This window comes from Polyodon spathula, chromosome 34 (assembly GCF_017654505.1).
Source record: "Polyodon spathula isolate WHYD16114869_AA chromosome 34, ASM1765450v1, whole genome shotgun sequence".
NCBI lineage: Eukaryota > Metazoa > Chordata > Actinopteri > Acipenseriformes > Polyodontidae > Polyodon > Polyodon spathula.
Window position 1 is genome coordinate 2,176,209 of NC_054567.1, and position 20,888 is coordinate 2,197,096.

The following is a 20,888-nucleotide window of genomic DNA, read 5'->3' on the forward strand; positions in this document are numbered from 1 at the left end:
AGCCACAGTACACAACTCTAATAATGTCACAAAACAAGGCTTTCCAATAATTTAGTGCAAGGAAAGTAGATTTAAATATAAGACTGTACACACTCGGGTAACAATGTCATGGAACAAGGCTTCCAATAAGTTAGTGCCAGGAAAGTAGAAGTAAGTGCTCCACGGGCAGGTTACAAAAACATGATCTGAAAATCGGCGGCTGGTTCAAATGGTAGGCCTCAATGGGGCCTCATCCTCTTTCACACTGTTGCCATGGTACCATGAGAACGCCCTGTCTGTGCTCACTGGAGGTCAAGGCAGGTCAGTCTCCAGAGATTCCAGACACTGGGCCAAAGATGAGAAATGAGCAGGGTTACACAATACAAGCATTGCCTCACACGCACAGACAACTGAAAATAAAAAAAAGCAGAGTGAATTTAAATACTGGAGGTGCTCTGGGAAGTTGAACAGATTCAGGGGACAGCCTCACTGATATCACATTGAGTGGGGTAGAAAGGCATTGCACAAAGCTTCTATTGAAGCTAAAGATAGAGAATTCAATAAAGCACTACAATGTTTCTTTAGATACAAATATACAGGCTGGGAAAACGTGTACTGTAGGTGAGCACATTTTTTCTTTTTTTACAAAAGGACATAAGATTCAGGAACAAGCAGAGGCCTTTCAGCCCTTTAATTTGGTCTTAAAGGATGATTCAGCATCGTCAACATGGCTAGGTAACGCATTTCTTCACCACTCTCTGTAAAATAGTGTGGTCTACCCTCTGTCGTAAGCATAAAATGTTTAGTTTTTTATATAGTTCGATCTTTTGTAGATTTTGAATCCTTTCAATAGATTACATAGAGTGGATCTTGTGATGCACTACATTGTTTTCTTTGAAACACCCAACCATAAGACAAACATTTGACGTGATTAAGAATCTTTACTGAGCTTGCTGTGTATTATTCCCAGCATGTTGCATTAAGCAAAGTGGTGGTTCTGGCAGGGAGCTCTCTTTAACCTTAGATCAAATCACAGGAACATCAAGCTTATTTAAGTCGTTCCAATACCAGACCAAATTGGCAATCAAATAGGTAGTATGTTATTTGTCCTCGATAAACAATATGTCAAATATGTCACCAAGGAAAGGATTTATATCTTACCTAAATCAATTATGCCCCTGCTGTGCGTCAGAGTTCACCTCTTCCACCTCACCTGCTTTTTTTTGTCTTCCTCTTACGGGAGGGGGCAGCTATCCTGCCCCCTGCCCATGGTTTCCCTACAGCCAGCCTCTCCACTTATCTGAGAGCTAATTTATGGGCAGGGGTACCTCAAAAGGCGAGGCCAAAGGCCAAAGAATGTAGTGTAGAGTATGTATAAGGTAGGGTTAGTGTCTAGTCTGTGTTTTAGTACATAATCTCTCACATGAGTTTGCTGACTGAACTTCATTTTTTTTTTTTGTTTTGTTTTTTATAAGCCTGGTTCCTCCAGTCATTGTTGATACAGAAGAAAGGTCAGCCTGGCAAAGCGCTCAGTGCTTACAGATTAGTTTCAGTGTTGCAGGCCTTATTTTAAAGCTGACGTACCTAGAAAGGGAAGCAGGCGGAATGCCACCCATATTCTGCACAGCTACGTTAAGAGCTGTTTATCTTATTGGCAATTCTTCCTTAATGGCCTTGAATTTTACAGGGCAACGTTCTTACCTTTAAGTCAATAAATGAATGAGATCAGTTTCCATATGCTGATGCTGCCTTTTATAGGATCCATTTAGCCGAGTGTTTTTAGCAGCTGTTAGGACAGCGATTTTCATCTCCTTCCATCCATTCATCCATGTTTGAAAACAGACCATATCTGCTGATCAAACCACTTCCATTTTTAACTTGCAAACGATAGCATACTGAAAATCCAGTACGTTGAAAACTAATGCCTGAAAAGCAGACACTCGAAGAATGTCATGCAAGCAATGCATATTTTATAGCTAGTCCTGCAATCCTAATCTTATTGCAAATCAGAAACTCCCTTATATATAGTTCAGCAGAGCTGTATTATCTTGCTATTTATGAAGATACAAAATGTTTTTACTTGGTATGTAGTTCACCAAAGCTTCTGTTGACATGCTAGACATATGCACTTCATACACAGCTGTAAAAGCATGTTCAACGAAGCAAAATGAAATTTTCTTCAAAATGCAATCTTCTCTATATAGCAGCCTTTAACCTAACATATGTATGTTCCATTGTTCCACCCTGGAATATCCATACATCTTGAATAAGATTTTCTTCACACTGTATGAAGAGATTAATCCAGATGCTTTGGATACTTGTCTCAATGTACAGCATAGAAGCCATTTATATTTTCTGGCCTATGGCAATATGTGTGTGTTATTCAATGAGGATGCAGCTTGAGAGGTTCTGCCCTGTCCATGATAAAAAACACACCTTTTAATGACCCCTATAGGTTCTATTGTGAAGTCATTTTACTCTTGAGAGAGATTTGTTTTCTAATAATGTCGCTTTTGTTTTCTGGCTAATTCCAATTGTTGCTGTTAAGATCAGCCATTAATTAGATGTTTTAAACAGCCCCCCTCCCCCCAAATCTCACAGAAATATGCATCTTTCCAACAGCCACCAGTGCCAATAAGAACTCAGTTCAATAGGGTCAAAAGAGTCCAACAGAAGACTGCAGCACCATGCACTTAATAAAAGTGTCTAGACAATTTCTTGCACATATAATGTGCTCTAGTGCTGTGCTGGGAGAGGTCTAAAAAAACTAGCTCCACCATTGCCTGCTGGCCTCCACATCTGCAATTCTCAAGCTGAATCCTATAAATGTCAGGTTAACCAAAAGTCAAAGACAAGTATCTTCTGGACAAGCAAACCAATCGAAAGGTCAGGGCACTCTTTACCATCTATAGCTTTGTAGTAAGCCAGTGAGCATTCCGGAGCCAGATGCAAGCAATGTCAAGGCAGGGGAACATCAAGCACAGGCTATCCCCAGTCGTGATCTCTAAAGACAAAAGCAGTGCAGCATTCCTGAAACCAACTTCAAAGTTGCCTGTAAAAGAACCCCTGTTTGGAAGGAATCCTCTTGCATGCACAGGCCAGATTTACATAAATAATGATGCCACATTAATGGAAAAAGACAGTGCTTTACATGTGAAAGTGTAATAGATTGCAAAACTCTTTGATTCCTAACCACAATAAAAGAAAAATGTTTGTTTCATTGGGCTGAAAGGTTAATATAATCAGATTTAAGGGTACACACGGTACCTGTTACGAGATCAGAGTGATTGGCTAGCATGCCAGGGAGACAGCGGGCACATAAATCTGACAACTAGGCCTGTCCAAGCACATCAAAGGATGCTTCTATACAGATCTGACCTCATCTGAAAAGACTGAGAGTAAGCTGGGATTCGCAGAAAACAAAGCCTTTTTTTCATCTTCACTCAAAGGTAAAGGAAGGACATGTTTTGTGATTCATCCAGATATAAATCAAGGACCAAGCATTTGGGGAATGTAACTCAGCCACTTTATAGACTGACAAGGTGACTTAGCAGTGAAGTCAATGTGGAATTGTTTCCAGAACTGGATACAAACAGGGCAAGGTTGCATACTTTATACTGCTACCTTACTGATTATTTCTTCAATTACTGGATCACATTATATGCATTAAAGTGAATAGACAAAGGCCCTTTTAATGCATTTTGTTATAACCCCCTACTACAGTGCAGAGGGAAGTAGCTAAAGAGGTATCACTGACAAACTTGGAGAAAGAGTAGATCATTCACAATCTGGGTCAGGTTGCATAAAAGACTTGCAGGGTAATCTTTCGAGACAGCCGCTGCCAATGCAACCCATATCAGTAAACATCTTTCAGTTTTTTCAAATTCGGCCACGTTTGTAAAACTCTCCGTGGTATCTCCAAGTTTCACTCTCCAGTCACCTGCCGTGATGCTATCTGTCCTCATGTGTTTAGAGTTTGCAACGAGGTGATATTCCCTTATAAGATTGGGATTGCAAAGCTGTGAAGTTGGCAAGACAATTCAACTTTGAATTGTAACAGATCCTGATATTAATGATGTGATACAGCCATCTGAAATGTCTTTGCATCAGACAGCTGTCAGATGGAACTGATGTCACATAAAAATGAGCTACACTGTTTTATTCTTCTTCTCTATATATTATATTAAATCGAGCTATTATTTTTAAAGTGAGATCCATGAATGTTTGAAAATCAATCTGTTTTGTCAACATTTAAACCAGGACTTGTTTAACGCAATGCTTTGATGGTGGTCTGTCCGCCTTGAAAGTCAAACTGTAAACCATGAGGGTAATTAACTTTTCCAACTATATTGGATGATAATCCCATGCACATGGCCGAAGAATTGTGAATCAAAAAGAGCGACGTAAGACTGTGATCAACACCTAAGGTTAAAATACGAACACACAGAAGCGGCAATCTTTAATTTGTTTTCACAGCCTTTCTCTTTCAGAACCAGTATCTCCTGAATATACACTGAATGGAGATGTCCTGACTGAAAAATAACTGCTAAAGTTACCAAACAGACAATTTATCCCCATTTTTGTTTCTCCCAAATATCCAGTAATGCTCTCTCACCACAGCAATCCTTACAGCAGGTCAGTAGGTGTCCTCTGATCCCCAGTCACCTCTTTACACCCAGGAGCCCCTCAGTGGATCAGCCGTGCTTTGGCCTCACTTGGTGCCTGGCCCGGGGATCCACTGTAGTGCGGTGAGGAGAAGCAGTCCTTCCTAGCCTACTAGAGCACCAGATCCAAAGCAAACGTTCTCTGTGGAATCTGAGGCGATCAAGAACATTGTACAGCCAGGACGCAAACCTGCACTCCCTGACTAAAAGACTAACCTTGCACACCAATTGCTTCAACTGTTAAGTCAGGACTTAATATTTCTGCATGAGGAAACATTTAGTGCAACAATATAAAGCCCTACGTACACCAGAAGGTTGTCATGGTGAAGATGGCTTGGTTCGGCCCACTCAAGCTGCAGACTGTCTTGGGAGAACGAGGGTTCGCAGATCATTAGGTTGATTGAAGGTGGGATGCTGGATGGAGAATGGTGTTGGTCAGTTGAGTCAGTGATATTGTGTATGATTTTAAAGCAAAGAAGTTTCCCTTAGGACAATGGCATCGTCAGATTCACTCAAAAAGAGACAAGAACCGATAAAGTAATGTCAGCTAACTTTCCACTCGTGAATATAAGGAACACATTATTTGTGCAATTCATTATTAGTGAGATTTGCCTCAGTTTCATGATTTCATTATAAGATTATATATATATATATATATATATATATATATAATATATTATATAATGATATATAATATATATATAATATATTATAATTATCAAATGATTCATAATAAACCAGAATGCCTGTTTCAGCCTAATGGTGGCGGTTCTGTAGCAGGTGTAAATCAGAGTGCATTGCCTTAACACAATGCGATGTTTGCGACAATTGTGACGATCTTTGTCTGCGGTGCCAGATAGGCATTATTCTTAGTCCTACCAAATAAATAATATCAAATATCACTAGGACCGAGCAGCAAAGCACATTCTTAAACTAATAAATATTATTTTCCCAATATAATTTTATTTTTATTTTTTTTGGCTACAGTTAAAAAGTAGTTTAAAAGTATTAGCATTACGTAAATAAAGAAAAAAAAAATGAATACACACCAGGCCCACTATAAACACAAATGCAACAAACTACCAAAGAAACAGATAGACAAAAATACAAAGTTGTTCCCCCTTTATCTCAAATAAGATGACTTTAAATCCACGTCATTCTTATGCAAATCAGAAAACACATACATATGCATATATTAAAACCTTCTTTTCAATAAAACATTACATATGCTACTGCGTTTCCTTTATTCAAAAGACAAATATCTTAATTTCTTACATCTAGAAACAGACTACAAAAACTCAAACAGCACCAATAACCAAAGGCCAAGGTACTCACTATAGTCTTGTTTTAACCATTGAAATTTAAACAAACGCTATAGCATACATCTAAAATGGCTGCACGCAAGGCATTGCCTATCATGTTCAGACTAATATCAGTATATCAGTGACAATCTTATTTGTAAGAAAATTCCAAATAAATAAGGGTCCTCGTTTGCTATTAGAATTTAGAAAAGAAAAAAAAAAAAAAAAAATCAATAGAAACTCTTGCCACCATTAAAGTTGGATTTTTCTCCACCCCACACGTGTCTCATAATTGCAGCTTGATTGACAGCATTAGAAGACACACCTGCGCAACAAATAAAAACATTTTCTGTCAGTTTCTTTTTGGGAATTGATTACATTTAAAAGCTGTTTTTGGCTTCATTAAAATAAGCAAGGAATTGAAAAAGTGCTACGCCTGATGTAAATCTACCTCCAAGTATGTTTTTAAGCTAGCAGTAATTTCTGTTGTTTTGGTTTTGTGTAATGATCATTTTAATGTGGTCCAAGGTACACGTAATGCATTTTATTTGTTAATTGATTCCCTATTTCTCCTTCCAAATGGCTTTTTGTACATGTTGCAACATCGGGGTTGGTGCAAGCCACTATGTTAATCTTTCCCATTCATTTCTGCAAACAAGTACAGTGTATGCCTTCACCAGCTGCTAAAGGTCACCAGCTGCTATTGATATAGAATTTTTTTTTCAAAACTGGCAATCCACAATCCATGTTTTGACAGTTTTTTTTTTTTTTTTCTGTCCTGTGTTATAATATTGTAGTGATCCATGTAGTTGTGTTAGGTACTGTATTCCCGGCTGTCTGTTTGTGTTTGCATGCTGTGTCTGTACCATTTAACCCACTGTTTATTTGTCTGCCCTAGTCTGTTTGGTTCTTATCTGTGCACCCTCATTGGTTGTTTGTCTGTGCCCATTGGTCCTGGTGTGCGACTGAGGGCCAATGGGATGTGTCCGAAGTCTGGTACGTTATTTGCATGAAGCGTCGGGCTAAGTTAAGGGACTGCAGCGCTGTTCAGATGGTTGTTCCAGGAAAGCACTGAAGCAGAAAGAGCAGTGGTCTCTGAGTGGGTGCTGGAAATAGCGTCCAAATTAATAAAAGATTGGAACTGAAACAAGCGTCTTTTTCTGCCTCTGACGAAACACTAAAATATGTATAGCTGAACTTGTCCTTATGGTATAAAAGCATTATTATTATTATATAAAAGTTGAACATTTAGCCTTTATGTTATTAAAGCCGTCTCATTGAAATCTGAAATGGAGCCACTGTATAGGAGGCTAGGAGTGTTTGATAAACACAGTCAGTTAACAGAAAGTAGCAGGGTTCCTAACAATATAGTGTCCCCAGTGTTTCTACAGCTGTTTAAATAATGTACCTGTAATTGTTCTTTTCATTGTTAACATCCTGACAACTTTTTACACTTAGAACTTTAAAGTCTGTTTCAAAGCTATTTTCAAAATGTCCGCTCTAGTGCACTGGGGTTTGAGATCTGGCCTCTAAATCACTGCAGGAAGAGCAATAAAAAAAAAAAAAAAACATAATAAGTGCTGTGGCTTTTCTTTTCCATATCACATCATGGATCATTATTGCTGTGTTACCTGTTTGACAATGTGGACAATAATCCTTACACTATCAGTGCACTAGAGCAGCCATTTTGAAGATATCTTTGAAACTTTAAAAGTATAAGTCTAAAATGATAGCAGGAATGTCAACAATAAAAAAAAAAAAAAAAAAAAAAAAAAAGACAGGCACATTATTTATACAATTGTAGCAACACTTGGACGTGTAATGCTAGTTTTTTTCAGAACCCCGCTAGGACAGGGGAGGAGACTCTTCTTAGACAAAGGGCCATATTCATGAAAGATTAAAAAATGTATAAAACTACGTGGTTTATAAAACTACTGCCTGGTTATTTTACTGGCCAGTAATGGGTTTAGATGTCATTTACCATCACGGATTGTTCCCGAGGGATTTTATCTACTTGTAAGAGGTGTACAATGAGCCGTGTTGCCTACTTGAGACATCAATGGCACACACTGTCAGTTTACACCGTCACGTTATGGCTATGGAACGTGTCTGGAGACAGGCAGGCTGTCTGAAATATCAAGATGTCGGGTTTCTCACTGTGTGACCCTGAGCAAGTCAACCTCCTTGTGCTCTGTCTTTCGGGTGAGACATTGTTATAAATGACTCTGCAGCTGATGCATAGTTCACACACCCTAGTCTCTGGAAGTCACCTTGGTATCTGCTAAATAAACAAATAATAATAATAAAAATTATAATTGCACACACAGGTGCCAGACACAAGTAAGTGGTTAGTGAGGAAGATGCAGTATACGTGAGTGAGAGAGAGAGAGAGAGAGAGAGAGAGAGAGAGAGAGAGAGAGAGAGAGAGAAAGAGAGGAGAGAGAGCTTGTATGCACATGCCTTCTTGAAAAAGAACTGTAACCAGCAGAAATGAAATGTGTTGTCACAGCTCATAATATTTTACTTATGGTTAAGAACAAATGGACTAGACCGTCAGTTAAATGGAAAAAAAATCGCTATGCTTTTATTTGTTACTGTATTCCCTCAGTTTTCAAATACCTGCACAATCCATTCAAATACAACACATACAATAACATCTCAAATCTGTTTCTTAAACACTACACCTTACCACCCAAAAAGTGTATTTAAAGGCCACACAAGTACATTGAAGCCTGCCATTTTCTTAGAGCAATAGGCTACAAACTCTCAAAAATATTCACCCTCCTTGGAATTTTCCACATTTTATTGTGTTACAACATGGAATCAGAATGGATTTAATTATGAGTTTTTGCCACTGATCAACACAAAAAAAGCCCATAATGTCAATGTGAAAAATAAAATCTACAAATTGTTCTAAATTAATTACAAATACAAACAGAAAATAATTGATTGCATAAGTATTCACCTCCTTGAGTAAGTATTTGGTAGAGGCACCTTTGGCAGCAATTACAGCCATGAGTCAATTTGAACATAAGAACATAAGAAAGTTTACAAACGAGAGGAGGCCATTCGGCCCATCTTGCTCGTTTGGTTGTTAGTAGATTATTGATCCCAAAATCTCATCAAGCAGCTTCTTGAAGGATCCCAGGGTGTCAGCTTCAACAACATTACTGGGGAGTTGATTCCAGACCCTCACAATTCTCTGTGTAAAAAAGTGTCTCCTATTTTCTGTTCTGAATGCCCCTTTTTCTAAACTCCATTTGTGACCCCTGGTCCTTGTTTCTTTTTTCAGGCTGAAAAAGTCCCTTGGGTCGACACTGTCAATACCTTTTAGAATTTTGAATGCTTGAATTAGGTCGCCACGTAGTCTTCTTTGTTCAAGACTGAATAGATTCAATTCTTTTAGCCTGTCTGCATATGACATGCCTTTTAAGCCCGGAATAATTCTGGTCGCTCTTCTTTGCACTCTTTCTAGAGCAGCAATATCTTTTTTATAGCGAGGTGACCAGAACTGAACACAATATTCAAGATGAGGTCTTACTAGTGCATTGTACAGTTTTAATTTGGATAAGTATCTACCAGCTTTGCCATCTGGACACTGCAATTTTTGCCCATTCTTCTTTGCAAAATTACTCAAGCGCCGTCAAGTTGGATTGAGACCTTTGGTGAACAGTAATTTTCAACTCTTTCCACATATACTCAATTGGATTGAGGTCCGGACTTTGACTGGGCCACTCCAGGACATTGATCTTTTTGTTTTTAAGCCACTCCAGTGTGGCTTTGGCTGTATGTTTCCATTTTGCCCTCTATCTTCACAAACTTTCCAGGCCCTGACGCAGAGAAGCATCCCCATAGCATGATGCTGCCACCACCATGCTTCACAGTAGGGATGGTGTTCTCAGAATGATGTGCGGTGTTAGGCTTGCGCCAAACATAGTGCTTAGCGTTGAGGCCAAAAAGCTCTATTTTGGTCTCAGACCATAGAATCTTCTTCCACTTGATCTCAGAGTCTCCCACATGCCTTCTAGCAAATTCTAGCCAAGATTTGATGTGATTTTTTTTCAGCAATGGCTTTCTTTATGCCACTCTCCCATAAAAGGTCCGTATTGTGAAGCACCAGGGCTATTATTGCCATATGCACAGTGTCTCCCAGCTCAACCGTGGAAGACTGTAACACCTTTAGAGTTGCCATAGGCCTCCCTGACTAGTGCCCTTCTCGCCCGCATACTCAGTTTTTGAGGACGGCCTGTTCTAGACAGATGTCTTAATAATGGACTTTACCGGGGGATATATATTCAATGCCTTGGAAGTGTTCTTATATCCTACCCCTGATTGATTCTTTTGAAGAACCTTATTCCAGATTAGCTTTGAATGTTCCTTCATCTTCATGATGCAGTTTTTGTTAGGAAATGTACTAACCAACTGTGGGACCTCCCAGAGACAGGTGTATTTAACCTGAAATCATGTGAAACACCTTAATTGCACACAGGTGGACTCCATTCAACTAATTATGTGACTTCTAAAGACAATTGGTTGCACCAGAGCTTATTTAGGTGTGTCATAGCAAAGGGGGTGAATACTTATGCAATCAATTATTTTCTGTTTTACATTTGTAATTAATTTAGAACAATTTGTAGATTTTATTTTGCACTTTGACATTATAGACTTTTTGTGTTGATCGGTGGCAAAAACTAAAATTAAATCCATTTTGATTCCATGTTGTAACACAATAACATGTTTAAAAGTCCAAGGGGGGTGAATACTTTTGAGAGCCACTGTATGTTTTCCAGCCAGTAAGTACCCTATCCTGTTCAGATGAGTTAACAATCTAATTTAATGTATGCATTACAAATAACAAAATATTTAAATTATGTAATTACTGGATAATTAAACATAGACTTTTTAATTATTACTATTGGCTTAAATACATGTTTCTAAATGCAGAAATTATTCTAGGAAATGATACCGTTAAGATGCATCTCATTCTCCGCTTGGTCTGAGGCACGTGTTTTTATGATGCCGATAAGGGTCAGTTAATGCCACAATACAGATTTATGAATCCGATGAATAATATGCTAATGAGAAAACTGCTCTCTAAGAGCATGTTATTCTAACATCAGAATGTTTTTGACGGTAAATTCTAACATCAGAATGTTTTTGCCAGAATCACTTGAATCTTTTAACCCTTAAAGCTAAGTATTTTTTATTATGTAGTCTGCTTAGAGATACATGTATAACAATGTGTTATTCTATGACCCAAGGGATCTTACAGTACTTCCTGAAAGTTTTGTTGAAAAATATTGATGTTTGGGCAAATTACAAGATGTTGTTTCACCTGAGTCAATGCAATGACATAATATATGTGTATTCTCAGGGGTTTTAAAACCAATAATGGACACTACTCTCAATTATTTTCTCATAATAAATACTTAAAGTATATACCTTTAGTTCATGAAATACAATCTGCTTGTATCCACTCGTTTCTTGATATTTACAAATGTTGTAAAAACATGAGACAGTAAATGTTCTTATATAATTATAAGTCAAACACATCAGATTTACAGTGTTACCCCCTTTTTTATTGGCTCTAAACAAGTTCCTGTGATATTGTTTCTGCGGGCTGCTGCTGTCTCCACCCTTTAGACACTTAATGCCGCTCTGTGACATCACACACACAAAAAAAAAACTACCAGGAAGTGAATGTCAGTCCCTCCCCTGTCCACTGATATGTCTTTCAAGCCTGTCCTGCAAAGTACGGCGGCCCTGTAATGATCACAGTCCTAGAAGCCCACTTCACTATGATCGTGTCGATCCAGGTATTAAAGGGTTAAGATCCAACATGACAGTTTTGAGATCAATCAGCCAACAGGAACTGGACCCGGAAATGGACTGAATGGCCTCCTCTCACTCGTACATTTTTGCATGTTCTTATAAAAGATTGGTGCAAAATCAAGGCTGTTATCATGTTCACCAGCAGAGTGTGTCAGAAAGACAGATGGACAGACCGACCCACACACAAGATCTACCATTTTTGGAATAAGGACCCTAAAAAAAGATCTCAAAGCGTTTTACAAAAGTCGCAACATTTAACAGTGAATCCTATAATTATGGATGGGGAAAGACAGATGGTTTCAAAGCCGACATTATTATGTACATGAAAGTTTTCAAGCAATATCATGTTACAACTCACATATCACATCATATCTCAGGAGCTGTGACTCATTGCCCTTGACATGAGAATGCCTAATGCCCATTTTCTTACAATTACTCTGAGAAGCAGGCAACACACCAGAACTCATTTGGGGACTCAGACTGGCTCTTGCTAACACAAACCATGTGTTTAAACTCAGATAAGATGTAATCTGACTACACACCATCATGAAGGCAATAAATTCCTAAACTTAGTCACAAGCAATTGAAAGCTTGTTTCTTTGTCAAATGGCTGGTCAACAATCCTTCTAAACTACCCTTTATAAAACACACACACACACACACACATACATACAGTAAACCGGACTTCCTCTCCGTGGTTCGTTGCCCCTTTAAAAACGTAGATTTAAAAACGGAAATAGAAGTTTCAGCGCTGACGCGCTATTCTTTAATAAAAACAAGACAAACAAACACCAAAATAAACAAAAAATAACACCTAGCTTTTTTTCGAGCACTAACTAAACCTGAACAGGAACCTAAACTATAAACCAGGACAGCTAAGCTGTTTACCTGTGAACAAAAACATCACACACAAAGAGGTTTTTACACAGTACCTTTTTTCTTACGGTTGAAAGCACCATCAACCGGGCCCTCCACACAGCAGCAGCCCTGAGCACACTGGCTGCTTTCTTTAAATACCCTGCACCTGACTCTCATTTACAATGATCACCAAGTGCAGGGGATATGTGGCAGAGCAAAGCTCTGCCCTTTTTAAATTGGCAGGGATGGGGTTAATTTCCCCTACCTGCCTGGGTTTATTATGTTCAGGTGGCTGGGGTTGATTAGTTGATTAAATAATTAACTTAATTAACGATCAATCAGCGCCCAGCCACCTGACATAAAAGGAGGCCTCTGCTTCTCATTTGGGAGGAGGGAGTTGAGGAAGCAGGTTGGTGTTTTGTTGGTTGTGATTTTTTTCAATTTTCTAAATCTGGTGAAGGCGTTGCTCAGCCTGGAAACCTTTATTTTGTACATTTGCTTTTTGCCTTTCTTTTTGTGTTTCAATCCCTTTGTTTTGGCCCTTGTGCCCTTTTATTTTTGTATCTATTTATAATAAAATATTTTTTTCAAAATTATTAGTTCAAAATTTTTTTGAACTGCAGTCTGTCTCTGGGCCTCTATCCACTCGCCAGCCTGCCACAGGATAATTAATAAAACAATTAACACAAATGTGCATTCGCACATGTTATTGGCAGGGAGGATATTAACCCCCTCCCTGCCGTGTTACTATATATATATATATATATATATATATATATATATATATATATATATATATATATACAGTGGCTTGCAAAAGTATTCAGACCTCTGACCAATTCTCTCATATTACTAAACTACAAATGGTACATTGACATTTCGTTCTGTTTGATATTTTATTTTTAAACACTGAATCTCAGAATCAATTATTGTAAGGTGACATTGGTTTTATGTTGGGAAATATTTTTAAGAAAAAAAAAAACTGAAATATCTTGCTTGCATAAGTATTCAACCCCTGTGCTGTGGAAGCTCCCAGTTTGCACCGATGAAAGAAATTGCCCCCAAATGAGGACACAATTACCTTACCATTGGCCTCCACCTGTGAACCATTAAAGTTGCTGTCACATTTTCTGGATAAAAACCCCACTGTTGAAGGATCATTGGTAAGGCTGTGAATCTGAAAGAAAATGAAGACCAAAGAACATTCTACAGAAGTTAGAGATAAAGTAATACAAATGCATAGATTAGGGAAAGGGTACAAAATAATATCCAAGTGTTTGGATATCCCAGTGAGCAGAGTTGGATCAATAATCAGGAAATGGAAGCTGCATCACACCACCTAGGCACTGCCAAGAAAAGGCCGTCCCTCAAAACTCAGCACTCAAACAAGAAGGAGACTTGTGAGAGAAGCCACAGAGAGGCCAACGATCACTTTGAAGGAGCTACAGAGTTCAGTGGCTGGGATTGGAGTAATGGTGCACCAGTTAACCATATCAAGAGCTCTGCATAACACTTCAGTCCGCTAAAAAAATGAAACTTGGGAGGAAATTCACCTTTCAGCAGGACAATGATCCCAAGAACAAGGCCAAAGCAACATTGGAGTGGCTCAAGAACAAAAAGGTGAATGTCCTACAGTGGCCCAGTCTAAGTCCTGTTCTCAATCCCATTGAGAATCTGTGTCACTATTTGACAAGTGCGGCCCACAAGCATTGTCCAACCAACCTGAACAACCTGGAGCAAATCTGCCAAGAAGAATGGGCCAAAATCACTCCGACACTGTGTGCAAAGCTGGTACCTACTTACCCCAAAAGACTTAAAACTGTTATTGCAGTGAAAGGTGGCTCTACCAAATATTAATGTGTGGGGGTTGAATACTTATGCAAGCAAGTTATTTCAGTTTTTTTATTTTTCTTACAAATATTTCCCAACATAAAACCAATGTTACCTTTTACAATAATTGATTTTGAGTTTAAGTGTTTTAAAATAAAATATCGAACAGAACGAAATTTCAATGTACCAGTTGTAATTCAAAAATATGAAAGAATTGGTCAGGGGTTTGAATACTTTTGCAAGGCACTGTATATATATATATGTAGTGACCAGGCTGGCCGTAATTTTGGGTTCGTGCCCCTTTAAAAATGTGACCCAGAAATAATTACGCGCACTTTAATTCAAAATACAAAACAAACCCTAGCACCCTCGAAGCACTAACTAAACACTGGCAGGTCCCTGACTAACGCGCAGGACAGCTGCGCTGTTTAACTGCCAAACAACACACTTTACAAAAAGTTTTAAACCAAACGTAGGTTTTTACCTCTATCTGCACCAACAATCAAGCTCTTCACTCTACAGCCACACTACAGAAAAAAACTGGCTGCACTCTTTAAACACCCTGCACCTGGTTCTAATTTACAATCACCTCCAGGTGCAAGGGATAATTATCAATGAACAAATAATACAATTAAATTAATCAAAAGCTATTAAATTAAACAAAATGTGCATAACACAATAGAAGGTGTATAGAATATATAATATATATATATATAATATATATATATTTATAATAATCTGACATATCCTAATATATATACATCCTTGTAAAGGATCGACGACAGAACATAGATCAACATTTCCTACCAGGCAAACAAGCTGCTGTCTTGTGATTCTCTTTACTGGTATGAACACAGCCATTGTTAGGATTTTAAAACACATTGATTGTGTGACTACTGCACTGGTAACATCTCCGACCCATGGCTGATAGGGTATCAAAAACAAAGCCACACATCACACATTCTTAGCCTCTGCCAGAACTGGTATTTGGTCAATAATGGAGGGAGAGGTCAATGGAAGGCCTTAATGTGCTAAAATAGCATTACCTGTTCTAAATGCAAAGTAGAATTAAAAACCTATTGGCCTACAGAACAAGATTTGTTGTCTTGTATCCAGTGGCAGCAGATAAACAGCACACAGCTATTCAACATGGAAGATAAGGGTTCAAAAGACAAAGGACCTGTAGAGGAGTTTAAGCTTTTCAAGGATAAGGGTGTGCTGTGATGGTATGTTTCCTGTACTTCCTTATCATGCTCAGATAGCATCTGTCCATTTTCAGAACTCTGTTGTTCATTCCCTATTTACCATTCAATGCAAGTGTTGATGCACTTGGAAATAGGGATGGGTTTGCACCACTGTTTTCAGGTTCTTAGCAGTAAATCAGCATTTGAAGCTGTACACCTGTAAGATGTGGAAGTCAATGAGAAATGCAGTAATATGGATTTTGTTGTCCAGTGCCTATAACAGTGCTTACCGGTGTAGATTTCAGCCTCCAGTGGGTCCTCCACCTTCTTGTGCTGTATGATGAAGTCTGAGATCTTGTATCCTATAACAGGCTCGATGTCCACCCATTCCATCGCTACCATGGTGCTTGATGGCTCCAGGTTCGGAGCCAGCCGTAGTCTGCAGAGCCATTTAAATACACAGTTAGAAAGAATGAAAGCATTAATATGACTCAACCTGCATGCCACTCAGAAGTGGTTTTCCTGTAGGAGTCACCGGGAACCACAGCGATGTCCGGACACAAGTGGTGCTATATCCCTGGGGCTTAATCTCCTTTGGGAGTCGTCATCCTAGACCTAGAGGGCAGGCAGTACTGGAAATCTATGGCAGTTTTTCACTAGGGTTGTATGGGATGCAGCAGTTTGCCTTACTCTGAATGGTCGGCATGGGATTTTAACGATCTGTTCATTTTTTTTAATTGTTTCCTTTAGTGACAATGGATGGGATAAAACAAATATATTGTAATTGATGTCATTAAATGTATTTATTGTTATCGTTATGGAAGTAGATAATGGTAGTAAAGTAAAGTTTTATAAACAGCTAAAGTGATGAGAGCAACTCCGATATGCAGAACAGGGCAGAGCATGAAAGATGCAGGCTTGTTGGCACAAGCAGTGATAAAGCTTTACCCTCTCCTTACTGGCAGCACTCAGACCTGTTCTGATGGTGCACAGGCCCACACTTGAGGATATTCAAAGAGATCCAATGGAGGGCCGCTTCAAAACACCTAGCAGGTTTTTATGTACAGCGCTATACCTGGGCTCTGCAGCTGAAAGTAACCAATGCAAAGTGAAATACCGTGAAGTCATCTAGCAAAAAGTCAACGACAGATTGGCACCTCTCCTGCTACAGGTTACTAAGTGATGTCACTTTTCCATTCAGTACATTTAATAGGGAAAGACGTTTGTATGCAAGTGAAAGGAAAGTAATTTGTATGTAAGTGAATGAGATACCTCGATGTGGCAGTGTGCCTCGCCCATGTGTGGATTTTGTGTTATGTTTTGCGTTTGGTGTGTTAATGTTGGTGTACAGGTATTGGTGCATGGGATATAAATGGGTCTGTGTAGCACAAGTGATTTAAAATATATAGTTAGGCATGTGGATTGAACTTCATGTGCAGATAAAGTACGTAATATTATGTGAGCACAGCGATGCACAAATTAGTTCATGTGCTGGGATTCAAGTAAATAATTAATTAGTAATTGAATCCTGGTACAACAGTATATGTATATACACACACACACACACACACACACACACACACACACACACACATATATATATATATATATATATATATATATATATATATATATATATATATATGCACATTTTACTCACTTGGGGTTGTGTGTTCAGTGAGTGGAGAACAGGTGTAGAGAAGGAGAAAATAAAAAGTAAAAGTAAATATAACCATTGCTACAACATGCTGGAAGCACCAGCACGGTACTCGTTTAGTGTTCATCCACTGTCCATTTTGTTCGTCTGTTTATTTTGGACTAAAGTGCCATGTGCTGTTTTGTATTGTTCTTTTATTTTCTGTGTGTTTATTAAACGCACCGAGCGCCACAGCGTCTCAGTTTCACCTGCCAGTACTGCCTGTCTGTGTTCCTTTCTGGCATGACGTCACCCTACAGCCAGCCTGTTCATACCTCACTGTTTAGATTTGTTTTTATGGCAGTGTTACACAAGAGGTTTTGTTATAGTGATCGAAACAGGTGTGGTATTTAGAGCCAAACCCATTTCAATCAATAGAATAGACCCAATGTCTTTACATAAAATATACACCCTAGAGTGCTGGTTTAAAGTGTGTGATAGTTTATCTAATTCAAGTAGCATTTTTATTTATGGTGGGAAGTTTTCCGGTGGACAAATACTGTAATTGTGAATTATTTTTTGTGGATTTAAAATCCATATATTACTATTAGTGGGATCTGGTGTAGATATGGTTTTACGAAAAGCTGTATAATAAGGGTTACTGGCCAGCACAGCACTTACTAAATTATGGATCCACAAAATGTTTGACTTTAAATGCCAACAGCATCCTGGGTATTACTGTTCACTCTTTCAATTTATCACAGACTTGTGAGAGAGAGAGAGAGAGAGAGAGAGAGAGAGAGAGAGAGAGAGAGAGAGAGAGAGAGAGAGAGAGAGAGAGAGAGAGACCTATCTATCTATACATCAAAGCTCTCCAAGAATCAGCAGGAAAACAGCGTCTATCTACTGAACAGGAACCATTAAGATAGAATAGCTGTAGTGCTCACTTCCTGCAGTCTCCCATGCGTGGTTAGACAGGCCAGGCACATGAATAATAAATGAGCATTCGCTTTTTGCAATTAGACACGATAGCGGCAGCTGAACTGTACATATCCCAGAGAATTGAAGACCGGTCAAACGAACATTATAGCGGAGAGTTTTGCTGACATACTGGAAGCATTAAATATTGAAACAAAGCCTTCCGTTGCCACTGTGCAAGTGAGCGGCTCTCCTGAAACCCCTCTTCAGCAGGTACTACCATTAGAGGAAAGAGCTGCTTGTGCAAATCTGTGCCAGCCTGGGAGGCGATTGCATTATTTAGCGAATCCATAATCAGACAAGATGCAGACTGGCGATATGAGAGGAAAAGAAAATAGAACACATTCATTCATTCTTGCACAGAAATCAACTTTTAAAAAAAATTAATTTGTATGGTGTGTATATGAATAGTAATAATGTATTATACTTTTGAGACAACGATTCAAATTAAGTAGAAGGTAATTAATAAGTTCACGTGAACAAATGTTTTCACTTAGGCACTGTGACAGAAATACAATGTGTTCTGGTTGTAAATCTCCCTCTTGACCTGTGAGGGTGCTAAATAGCGAAAGGAGAAGTGTGTGGACAGGCTGGCCTGACAGTTCGTTTCTGAGGTCCGGAAGTCAGTCAGCCTGGATGGAAGCGAGGCTCTGCTGCAGTGAAGTATTGACCTGGAAGGTAAACGAGGTAGCAGCTGCAAGCAATAGATGCAGCTGGAATCATTTATCAAGGTGTCACGTGGGATAGCATAAGAGGGGTCAGAGAAACGCTAATCTTTTCCTTCGCTTGGTTTTTGGTTAAAAACTGGAAGGACCATGAGAGACGCAGAGAAAGCATATTGGAGATATTCGTGAGTGTTTTTTGTTTGTTTGTCCGTGTCTGTTTAGTAACTGTCTGTGTTTTCTGATTATAGCACTAGATGGCTAAACACAAACCCAGAGCTGTCGCCAGCACAAACCGAATCAACACTGCACTTCAATCACGATTAACATTGTTAGCACTGCCGATCACAAATAAAGCACATAATGTATTGTACTGCACCACAAGCACTGAGAGCACTCACCTTGGGCTGGTGATCGTGTGTCTAATTGTGTGTACTGTGCGTATTATTTAAGTGACTGCAGCCCTTTTTCAATACTGTGCAGTACACATGGTTGTGTATTGCAAGCTTGTTATTATTTACTGTCTGGTCATCAGACCCTTGGATTACACTGTGTAACACAATTTTTGTTCCTGGGTAGTAAGTATTATTTCCTAATTGCTTACGCCTCAAAAGTATAGAAAATGGCTATTATTCCCCACAAACTTTGCTTTTGTGACCAGGACAGTGATATTTCAAAATATCACTATTTCCAATGGGAAAATGGGCAAATGTGTGTCTTTTCGTTCACATAAAGTCAGAAAAAAACAACATATGAATCCAAATTAACAGTATTTACAGTATAATTGTAAATCTCGAAAAACTACTCACTTCTAAATCTTTTGTAGTCATTTTTGTATTACTTTAGTATAAATACATGTTCATTTGGATTCATATGTTGTTTTTTTCTTACTTTATGTGAATGAAAAGACACACATTTGCCCGTCTTCCCATGGAAATAGTGATATTTTGAAATATCACTGTCCTGGTCATAAAAGCAAAGTTTGTGGGGAATAATAGCCATGTTCTATACTTTTGAGGCATAAGCAATTAGGAAATAACACTTACTACCCAGGAACAAAAAAAAAAAAAAAAATGTGTTACACGGTGTTATAAACAAATAATAAACAAACCATTTCACCTGTACTTTGCTGTCTGTTGGTTTCTTTGGAGTATTACACCAGCACCGCACCTGCTGTACACCTGCTCACTTCCAGCAGCCACTTTGCCACAGGCACACACTAAATACAATGATATTCTACCCAGGCGTGCTTTCTATTTCATGGTTCATCAATGTTTTTTTTTTAAATTTTATTTATTTATTGTTTTCTAAAAAGAAAAACAAACATTGTGATTATACTACTTCAAATAATTTATAATGTTAGTTTCATATAAGCAAATTATCTTGCTAGTAACATTTGCATTTCTGTTTACAAAAATAAATGCCGCAAACTTATGACTAGGATAACTGCTTTGTGAATATGGAGCACAATGTTGCTATTAAGGTATTTGTGATGTCTACCTATTTATATAAATAGGTAGACAATACTTTAGGAGGTGTCGCAAAACAAGCTTTGTTGTACATCTTGTGAATTACATTAAAATCGAATAATATTGCATTAGTTTGTACTCTTATTATAATATGATTATGTCTGTATGTAACTGTTTTCATTCTATTCAATATGTAAGTCAGATTGTGTGATTTTATTAGATGACTTTATTAATCTAGACTCTGAAGTGAGTGGTTCAATACAGTTGTAATCACTGAACACCTTTAGTTCATCATCTGGTACAGAAAAGCTCCAGGGTGTTGGAGATCATGTGTGGTTAGTCACTTACTCAGGCTGGAGCAGAGGGCTGCAGTTTGGGAGTCCGTTCTCATCAAAGGCACTCAGGTCACATCTGCACCAGTCCTCAATGACATCACCTTTTCCTGTGCACCAGTAGGTGCTCATTACAGCGTTCCTGAAAGCCTGCAAAACAAAC

The 20,888-nt window shown here is 38.5% G+C and overlaps 1 protein-coding gene across 2 annotated transcripts in view; it reads right to left on the reverse strand.

The window, feature by feature from the left end:
• Positions 1-20,888, reverse strand: part of LOC121303624 (astrotactin-2-like) — a 728,767-nt gene that overhangs the window by 174,728 nt on the left and 533,151 nt on the right. For both annotated transcript variants that reach the window (XM_041234419.1, XM_041234420.1), the window contains 2 exons: positions 20,742-20,875; positions 15,939-16,087 (listed from right to left, as the gene is read on the reverse strand). In XM_041234419.1, coding sequence (XP_041090353.1) covers positions 15,939-16,087; positions 20,742-20,875 — 283 coding nt within the window. The remainder of the gene's footprint in view (positions 1-15,938; positions 16,088-20,741; positions 20,876-20,888) is intronic.